General features: G+C 45.5%; 1 protein-coding gene across 2 annotated transcripts in view; it reads left to right on the top strand.

Annotated features, from left to right (window-relative positions):
• CCDC13 (coiled-coil domain containing 13) overlaps positions 1–10148 on the top strand; it is a 32529-nt gene continuing 22381 nt past the window's right edge. The window contains exons 1-4 of one of the 2 annotated variants that reach the window (XM_070359023.1): positions 1–70; positions 949–1175; positions 4975–5123; positions 8573–8715. In XM_070359023.1, coding sequence (XP_070215124.1) covers positions 47–70; positions 949–1175; positions 4975–5123; positions 8573–8715 — 543 coding nt within the window. In that variant the 5' untranslated portion in view covers positions 1–46. The remainder of the gene's footprint in view (positions 71–948; positions 1176–4974; positions 5124–8572; positions 8716–10148) is intronic. The other variant, XM_070359024.1, reaches the window with a different exon arrangement.

The following is a 10148-nucleotide window of genomic DNA, read 5'->3' as shown; positions in this document are numbered from 1 at the left end:
GCGCAGGAAAGCGTCTGAAGAGGTGACGGACCTTCTGCAGCTAGAGATGGGGAGCAGCGGAGCAAACACTGTAAGTGCAGGGAAAACTACAGAATGGTTCCGGCTGGAGTCAAGGGAGCAAGTAGCCGCCAGGAGGCCTGGCCGGAGCCAGGGGTGTATACCTGTGTAAAGACTTATTGAGCTGTACAGTCACGACTTACTCATATTATTTACTCATGTAAATTATAATTCAATAAAAGCAGTAATTAGGGACTTCCCTGGTGGTCCAGTGGTTAGGACTTCGCGCTCCCAATGCAGGGGGCTTGGGTTCGATCCCTAATCGGGGAACTAGATCCCATATGCCACAACTAAAGATCCTGTATGCTGCAACTAAGACCTGGCACAGACAAATAAATAAATATTTTTTTAAAAGCAGTAATGATATCTGAGCCCCATTCCTAGGAATTGATATTTAATTGGTCCAGGAATGTGCCACAGCATTGTTATATTTTAGGAGCTCCTGCTGCTGCTAAGTTGCTTCAGTTGTGTCCGACTCTGTGCAACCCCACTGACGGCAGCCCACCAGGCTCTGCCGTCCCTGGGATTCTCCACTTAAGAACACTGAGATTCTAATGTTCAGCTAGAGTTGACAGCCACTGCTTATAGGGATAGGAAGGAGTCAACTGTTGAGTCTGAGTAATGGGGAAGAGTATCCTGATGGCACAGTCAGGGATGGAAGGGTGTGTCGGGGGTGGGGTGGGGCGGTAACGCTCAGTACAGTTCAGCTGTGGCTGTCAGGGGATCTGAAGTGAGGGTGGGTCTTCCAAGCTTCCACATGGACACTTGCAAAGCTAAGCAAGAAACTCCAGGCTTGAGGGGTCGTACAGGGCTTACTACGAGTCGAGCACTCTTGAGGAAGAAGCACTTCGTAGAGTTTGCTTCAGCTCAGGCTTCTTTTCCTACTCCGAGGGCAAGATGGCAGAGGATGAAGGCTCACAGGACACCTTGAGGCTCCAGTTTAGAGCCATGCAAGAGATGCAGCACAAAAGGTTACAGAAGCAGATGGAGAAACGGAAGGAAAAAGAACTGAGCCTCCAAAGCAGAGGTGATGACCAAAAAGAGCCCCTGGAGATCTCTGATGGCCTCAGCGTCCTCCAAGCTGGGGAGCAGAACTCGAAAACCAGCTTTCAGCAGAGGTAAATGCAAGCTTGGACTCTCCCAGGGGCATTGCAGGGAGGTAGGGAAGATGGGGAGAATGACTGCAGACAGTTCGACAGTCCGGTTGGCCAGATGTGTGTTTATCAACTGAGACTCAAGAGGTTTCAACATAGAGATTGTTATTGAAGACTCTTGCATCTGATAGAGGGTCTGTGGGCCTATAGACATAATTTGGCATGAAATTTATTCAAAAACCATGTGAAGTCAAATGGAAAATTTTGAAACTCATCAAGGTGTAGTTTATTCACTTGGATTTTGTCTTTCATGAAAGAAAAAACTGGTTTTTGAGGAGCCAGTTGGCTGGCTCTGATGACTCACAGATGACCACTGCTCCAAATCTCATCTGAGATTGTTCTGCCCCAATTTCCCTTTCCTGACACACAAGGACACAAACCTACCTCTCATAAAGAAGCACTTGATGGATTGCTTTTATATAGTTGGTGAAAAGTTTGAAGAGTCCAAAATCTTCTCATTTTGCTCTAAATTTGTCATACAGATGCAGTGATTTATATAGGCTATTAGAAGCAGAAGTCTCAATTGATACCAAAGTTTGCTAGCCAGTTTGCTAAAAAAAAAATCACAGCAGTTGTTGAGCTATTTCTTTGCTTCTGGTTTCACCCAGAATCTATTTTCTCCATCTACAAATTCTACTTTTCATGGTTTCTCAGTTTTCACAATGTTCTACTGAAAAAGCTAATTAGAAAAAAATTAAGATGTCAATAATTGAAAAATTCATAGGGCTCCTAAATATTAGATCTAAGTTAACCCCAGACCGATTTCCAAATGATCTTTACCCAAGTCGGAGAAAGTGGAATTTGTGGATATCCAACAATATTATTAATAATATCCATTATCTAATAATTAGTTGAGCTTCCCATGTGGCTCAGTGGTAAAGAATCTGCCTGCAATGCAAGAGATCCAGGTTTGATTCCTGGGGCAGGAAGACCCTCTGGAGAAGGAAATGGCAACCCAGTCCAGTATCTTGCCTGGGAAATTCTGTGGACAGAGGAGCCTGGTGTGCTACAGTCCATGGGGTCACAAGAAAGTTGGACATGACTTAGCAACTAAACAAAACAACAATAATTACTGTTACCTTTGAGCTTCCCAATTGGCGCTAATGGTAAAGAACCAGCTTGCCAATGTAGGAGACGTAAGAGATGCAGGTTCAATCCCTGGGTCAGGAAGATCCCGGGAGGTGGGCATGGCAACCCACTCCAGATTTCTTTCCTGGAGAATCCCATGGACAGAGGGGCCTGGTGGACTACAGTCCATAGGTTGCAAAGAGTCGGACAACTTAAGCAACTGAGCAGACACACATGCATAATTTCTATAACTTATTTACTTCCTGAGCAACTGCCTCTATGGAGCTGGTTTCGTGCCTAATGATAGAAACAATCACAGACCCATCAATCACATGTTTCTCATGTTTTAAAGTTCTGAAAAAAGCGTTGCAAGACAACGTAGAACATGCAATACCAGTCGCCTATTCTGATTTCCTATTGGATTAACCTGAGACCCAGAGCCCTGGCCTCAACTTAAGGCTTAGACAATCCTCTTTGGTCTTCTAATTGTTGTCCAGTCACTCAGTCATGTCCAACTCTTTGTGACCCCATGGACTGCAATACGCCAGGTTTCCCTGTCCTTCACCATCTCCCAGATGCTCCATCTTGCTCAAACTCATGTCCATTTAGTCAGTGATGCCATCCAACCATCTTGTCCTTTGTGGTCCTCTTCTCCTGCCTTCAATCTTTCCCAGCATTAGGGTCTTTTCTAATGAGTCAGTTCTTCACATCAGGTGGCCAAAGTATTGGAGCTTCAGCTTTAGCCTCAGTCCTTCCAATGAATATTCAGGGTTGGTTTCCTTTAGGATTGACTACTTTGATCTCCTTGCAGTCCAAGGGACTTGATTTCAAGAGGCTTCTCCAACACCATAGTTCAAAAGCATCAATTCTTCGGCACTCAGCTTTCTTCACAGTCCAACTCTCACATCCATACATGACTACTGGAAAAACCATTGCTTTGACTAGATGGATCTTTGTTGGGAAAGTAATGTCTCTGCTTTTAATATGCTGTCAAGGTTTGTCATAGCTTTTCTTTTAGGGAGCAAGCGTCTTTTAATTTCATGGCTGCAGTCACTGTCCACAGTGATTTTGGAGCCCCCAGAATAAAGCCTCTCACTGTTCCCATAGTTTTCCCATCTATTTGCCATGAAGTGATGGGACCGGATGCCATGACCTTTGGTTTTTTAATGTTGAGTTTTAAGCCAGCTGTTTCACTCTCCTCTTTCACAGTCATCAAGAGGTTCTTTAGTTCCTCTTTGCTTTCTGCCATAAGGGTGGTGTCATCTGCGTATCTGAGGTTATAGATATTTCTCCCGGCAATCTTGATTCCAGGTTGGGCTTCATCTAGTCCAGCATTTCGCATGATGTACTCTGCATAGAAGTTAAATAAGCAGGGTGAATATAAGCAGAGAAGTTAAATAAGAACAGAAGTTAAATAAGCCTTGACCTACTCCTTTCCCAATTTTGAACCAGTCCATTGTTCCATATCCGGTTCTAACTATTGCTTCTTGACCTGCATACAAGTTTCCCAGGAGGCAGGTAAGGTGGCCTGGTATTCCAACCTCTTTAAGAATTTTTCCACAGTTTGTTGTAATCTACACAGTCAAAGGCTTTAGCATAGTCAATGAAGCAGAAGTAGATGTTTTTCTGGAATTCTATTACTTTTTCTATAATCCAATATGCAAGTAAAACTAGAGGGCCTTCCCTGGTGGTCCATTGGTTGAGACTTTGCCTTCCAGTGCAGGAGCTGCAGATTCCTGTTGGAAAGCTAAGATCACACACATGCCTCGGGGCCAAAAAACTAAAACAAAAAAGAGAAGCAGGGCTTCCCCTGTGGTCCAGTGGGTTAAGAATCACCTTTCAATGCAGGGGACACTGATTCAATCCCTGGTCCAGGAAGACTCCACATACTGTGGGGCAACTAAGCCCATGCACCGCCACTAGAAGAAAGCCTTCACGCAGCAACCAAGACCCAGCGCAGCCAAAAATTTTAAAGTAAATAATTTTAAATTATAAAAAGCACAGAAGCAGTATTGTAACAAATTCAATAAAGACTTTTAAAAATGGTCCACATCAAAAAATCTTTTAAAAATTAAGACTATAAATTTCTTGTAAGTATCACTTTAGCTGTTCACAAGTTTTCAGATATATTGCTTCTATAGTCAATCCATTCTAAATGCTTCATAATACACATTATGATTTCTTCTTAACCCATAAATAATCTAGCAGTGTGTGTGTGTGTGTGTGTATGTTTAGTTCTAAGCATATGACAACTTTGGAGTTCTTTTCTGAATTTTTGCCCTTTTTTAGTATTGATTTCTAATTTTAGATAATGAATATTTAAGAAAATGGTCTGCATGATGCTCATTATTTGAAGTTTGCTAAGATTGCTTTTGAAGACTACAATACATTTTTATGCATGTTCCATGGATGCTGGAATGGAGTATGAATTCTCTGGGCAGGGTTTTACATAGCTCTGTTGAACCCCTAGTAAACCATAGCATTCAAAGCTTGTTACTCCTTTCACTTATGTGCATGTGTCCTTGATCATTGTTTTGAGAACAGTATGCTAAAAATCTGCTCATTGAGATTCCCCTTAATTCTTCATTCCTGTTTTATACAGACCAGTTCTAGTCACCACCCAGTACCCAGCCAGGGACAACAAACCTGGGCCACGGAGGCCTGAGCCCCCTGTGATTCTGCTTTTCCCTTGCAGGGTGCTTGAAGATGAGATCGAACAGCTTCGGGATCAACTCAGGGAAACAGTGGATGAGAACGGGCGATTATATAAGTTGCTGAAGGAGAGGGACTTTGAAATCAAACATCTCAAAAAGAAAATAGAAGAAGACAGATTTGCCTTTACAGGTAACTGCACTGCTATTATGACAGTTCCTACCCTGAAGTCTAGGTCGGCTGGCCCAGCTGCCATGGAGCCTACAGGGTGGACAAACAGCAAGTTCCAGAGGGCAGGTGTGAAGAAAGAGTGCAAGGGTCAGCTGTAATCAAGCTTGTCCAGTTAAGTCTCAGAAATGAGGGATGGGGAGAGGAATGGAGCAGGCAGGGTGGGCCAGCATGCCAGGAACCGGGAGCAGCAGAGGCAGAGGACAGGCATTCCAGGCAGTGTGGGTGAAGCCGCTGGGACTCATGACAGTTCTCCATGGCATCTGCTGCATGTTCGGTGGGCTGATGGCATCCATTCTATCTCGATACTCTGACTCAAACATGGACGTGAAAAAAGCCCCAGTAGAAGTAAGCATTTACTCTATACCTCTTGCTGTTACTGGGCGAGAAGGGTAGACAAGACAGGGAATTTGGCTGTTCCCATGGGGATTTCCTGGAATCCAGCAGCATCTAGAGTGGACCTTGTCTCTTCAGGTCTGACTTGGACCTTGGCTCTGCTGCTTGAGACCTTGACCCCATGGGCCTGTTAGGGACCCTGGGTATGTTAGCCCTGTGGGTGTGGACTGGACATTGACCACTGACTCTGTGGTTCTAAGCTAGACCTTATTCTTACAGACCTGGTAGAGACCTTGGCCCTGGCTGTCCTCTGCTCCATGCATTGAGCAATTCCCAGGTGGCTGACTAAAAAAGTACAAAGTCGGTGTCACCAATCACAGAGGGCAATACGTCTCACCTGGCATCTGCTGGAGTGTCCCCCTCTGCCTTTGCTAGTAAATGCCCTTGAGAGTAGGTGTACCCAGAGGACCAGTGCTGAATTAAAAAGCAAGGGAAATTTGGTATCTTAAAAACTCTTATGCCTCCCTCCATTCTTTGGCCTTTTCTGTCTAAAAATAAAGCTATACTGAAGAGAAGGTAACACCTAACCTGGCTTGGGTTTCAGATGCAAAGGGGCAGCTTTTGCAACACTGTCTCTCAAGGCTGAGAGGCTCCAGGGGAAGAGGAGATGCCTTCATGTTTTGAAGAGGAAAGTCTGACAGGCTCAGTTCATGTCTCTAAACCAGGCTGCTGACAGCTGATAAACTGGTTTTCCTTTGGCTGGATTTTTCGTGTTTGCTTTAGTTTTTCCATCGCTTTGTACAATTCTTTAATGATTGCACTAGTGCTTACAACACATATAACTTTTCATGGCCTACTTAGAAATATTATTTTACCACTCAAGTGGGATGAAGAAACTTTACCACCATATGGATCCCTTTCCCCTCCCCCTTACAGTACAACTCTTAAGTATTGTATCTGTATATGTTGAAAATCTCATCAGAGAATGCTATTGTATTTGCTTTCAACCATTATACATGAACCGTGAACTTCCAAATGTTGGATTTAGAAAAGGCAGAGGAAGCAGAGATCAAATTGCCAACATCTGTCGGATCATCAAAAAAGCAAGAGTGTTCCAGAAAAACATCTACTTCTGCCTTATTGACTATGCCAAAGCCTTTGACTGTGTGGATCACAACAAACTGTGGAAAATTCTTTAAGAGATGGGAATACCAGACCACCTGACCTGCCTCTTGAGAAACCTATATGCAGGTCAGGAAGCAACAGTTAGAACTGGACATGGAACAACAGACTGGTTCCAAATAGGAAAAGGAGTATGTCAAGGCTGTATATTGTCACCCTGCTTATTTAACTTACATGCAGAGTACATCATGAGAAACGCTGGGCTGGAGGAAGCACAAGCTGGAATCAAGACTGCCAGAAGAAATATCAATAACCTCAGATATGCATATGACACCACCCTTATGGCAGAAAGTGAAGAAAAACTAAAGAGCCTCTTGATGAAAGTGAAAGAGGAGAGTGAAAAAGTTGACTTAAAACTCAACATTCAGAAAACTAAGATCATGACATCTGGTCCCATCTTCATGGCAAATAGATGGGGAAACAGTAGAAACAGTGACAGACTTTATTTTTCACTGCAGATGGTGACTGCAGCAATGAAATTAAAAGACGCTTGCTCCTTGGAAGAAAAGCTATGCCCAACCTAGACAGCATATTAAAAAGCAGAGACATTACTTTTCCAACAAAGATCCGTCTAGTCAAAGCTATGGTTTTTCCAGTCGTCATGTATGGATGTGAGAGTTGGACTATAAAGAAAGCTGAGCACCAAAGAATTGATGCTTTTGCACTGTGGTGTTGGAGAAGACTCTTGAGAGTCCCTTGGACTGCAAGAAGATCCAACAGTCCATCCTGAAGGAAATCAGTCCTGAATGTTCATTGGAAGGACTGATATTGAAGTTGAAACTCCAATACTTTGGCCACCTGATGCGAAGAACTGACTCATTGGAAAAGACCCTGATGCTGGCAAAGATTGAGGGCAGGAGGAGAAGGGGACGACAGAGGATGAGAGGATGAGATGGCTGGATGGCATCACCGACTCAATGGACCTGAGTTTGAGTAAACTCCAGGAGTTGGTGATAGACAGGGAGGCCTGGCGTGCTGCCGTCCATGGGGTTGCAAAGAGTCGGACATGACTGAACGATTGAACTGAACTGAATTATATTAATACATATTTTAAAGAACTTAATGATATAAAATATTCTATTTACCCAGATATTTTACCATTTCTGTGCTTGCCCATTTAGTGCTGCCCCTACTATCATGGGGTTGGCAGCTTCAAGCGTGGGGCTTGGGCTTCCCTGATGGCTCAGTGATAAAGATTCCACCTGCCAATGCAGGAGACGCCAGTTCAATCCCTGATCCGGGAAGATCCCACATGCCTCAGAGCAATTAAGCCCATGCACCACAACTATTGAGCCTGTGCTCTAGAGGCCAAGAGCCACAACTACTGAGCACGGGTGTTGCACCTACTGAAGCCCGTGCATCCTCGAGCCCATGCTCTGCAGCAAGAGAAGCCACAGCATTGAGAAGCTGGGAATTGCAACTAGAGAGCAGCCCCTGCTTGCTGCAATAATGAAGACCCAGCACAGTCAAAAATAAATTAAAATTATTTTTAAAAAATAGTGGGGCTTGTCTGAAGACAGTTGGGAAAGAATAAGCAAAAGAAAAGGATTTCCCCCATTCGCTCTGAGCCCACTGCCTGCCCTTTGGACGAGAGAGGGCAGATCGCTTTGACCTCTTTCTGATGTCTAGTTCCAGGATTTGTAATGCTTTTGAGTCCTGGGAGGGAAACATAACCAGAAAACTCACCACTGGACCATCTGTACTTCTAGGTTTCGTTTCCTTCCCCAGGTTCTTTCTCCTCACGTGTCCTCACCCTCTTCAACAGACATGAGGTGGCCGAGGGCAGCTACTCCTTGTTTCCCCAGTCACTGCCTGGCCCAGGTCAGCAGCAGCAAGCTTATTCAAACATGCGGGCCTGTGTTTTTAATGGACCTCACCGTTTCCCTTCATTTTAGGGACAGCTGGTGTGGCTGGGGATGTGATTGCCACCAAAATCGTTGAGCTGTCCAAAAAGAACCGGGTGCTGATGGCAGAGTCCGAGGGCGCGAAGACCAGAGTGCGGCAGCTCAGCAACCGCATCCAGGAGCTGGAGCAGGAGGTGAGGAATCTCAGGTGCCCCTGCCCCGGGGGCTCCTCACACCCCACGCCACTCCTCCAGAGAGGGAACGCACTTACATGCTTTGGGTCCTTTGCAAGGACTTGGGGTCAGTGTTTGCCCTGAGTCCCTCAGTCTGTCCCATCCTGAGAGGGGACTGTTGGAAAGCAAGGAAGAAGCAGGTCTGGAAAGGTAACACAGCACACTGGAAAGGATGCAGGCCTGGAGCCTGACCACCCAGGTGTGAATGTCAGCTCCACCACCGACTTGCATTGTGACTTTGGGCCAGTTACAGTCTCCCTGTGCCTCAGTTTCCTCCACCTGTCACATGGCAGTGATAATGGTGCTCACCTCAAGGTTTTCTGAGGATTAAATGACTTACTGTTGTAAAATGCTTAGAACAGAGCCTAGCAGGTATTTAGCACCAGAAAGATGTTGTTAGATACATGATCAGGGATTCTGGCTAACTTGAAGCTAGAACCAGGAACATTCCATCAGTTCGTCCCCTGTTCGTCCACCTTCCCTCTCTGCCACCCCTGCCTCTCACAGCTAATCATAAACGCCTCCAGCTGAGCGAGGGCACAGCCCCAGCGGCTCATGGTCCTTCAGGAGCTGGAATGAACCTACGTGCATAGCTTCTCCTTATGTGGCTGGAGGAGCCGAGGCTGGCAGAGGTTAAGAGGCTTTCTCAAGTCACACAGCATGTGGTGGTGCCAGACTTCAAATCCAGTTCTGTTGTTCTCCAAAACCCTCCTCAGTCATTATACTTGGCATTGCATTAGAGCTTCTTTATTCTATAACAAATTTCTTTTTGAGAACCATCTCAGGCTCTGTTCCAGACCCTGGGGAGACTGTGAAGAGCAAAATAGGCCTGAGTCTTTTCCTCCTGGAGTCAGACCAGCATCGGGGGCCCTTCAAGGAGGTAGCACGGGCAGTGGGTCCCTGGAGGATGAGAAGGGCCCAGACTCGGAGGGTTGAGGCAGGGGCCTCCAGACAGAGGACCCAGCAGGTGCAAGGACCTAAATATGGATAAAGGCCTGAAAGAGGGCCAATGTGGCCAAGCGTGGATCAAGGTGAGGTGAAAGAGGTGGGAGGGCGGGTCGTGCCCAACCATGTCAGACAAGCGTGGTCTTGGTGTGAAGGACAACTGGGAAACCCTTAAAGGGTCAGTTGACTGTCTGTATATAGCAGCGGTCTTGGCCACCAGGCCACAAGCCTGTTAGGCAGGTTTCTTAGCATCTCCGACCTTGTTTCCTTGAGTGTAAGGTGAAGTCCGTAATTCCTTTTCTGTCTCCCAGGCTGTTGTCAGATGCAGACCATGGCTGCAGAATCATTATTTATTAAGCTGTTCATGAATCCTAAGGCTGCTCCACTGTGACTGGGGAATGGGGCAAACAATCAATTAAACCTTTTCCCACCGCAAAGCAGCTTGTAAA

This window comes from Bos mutus, chromosome 22 (genome assembly GCF_027580195.1).
Source record: "Bos mutus isolate GX-2022 chromosome 22, NWIPB_WYAK_1.1, whole genome shotgun sequence".
Classification (NCBI taxonomy): domain Eukaryota; kingdom Metazoa; phylum Chordata; class Mammalia; order Artiodactyla; family Bovidae; genus Bos; species Bos mutus.
The sequence above is the reverse complement of the archived record's forward strand: the minus strand, read 5'-3'. Positions and strand labels throughout refer to the sequence as shown.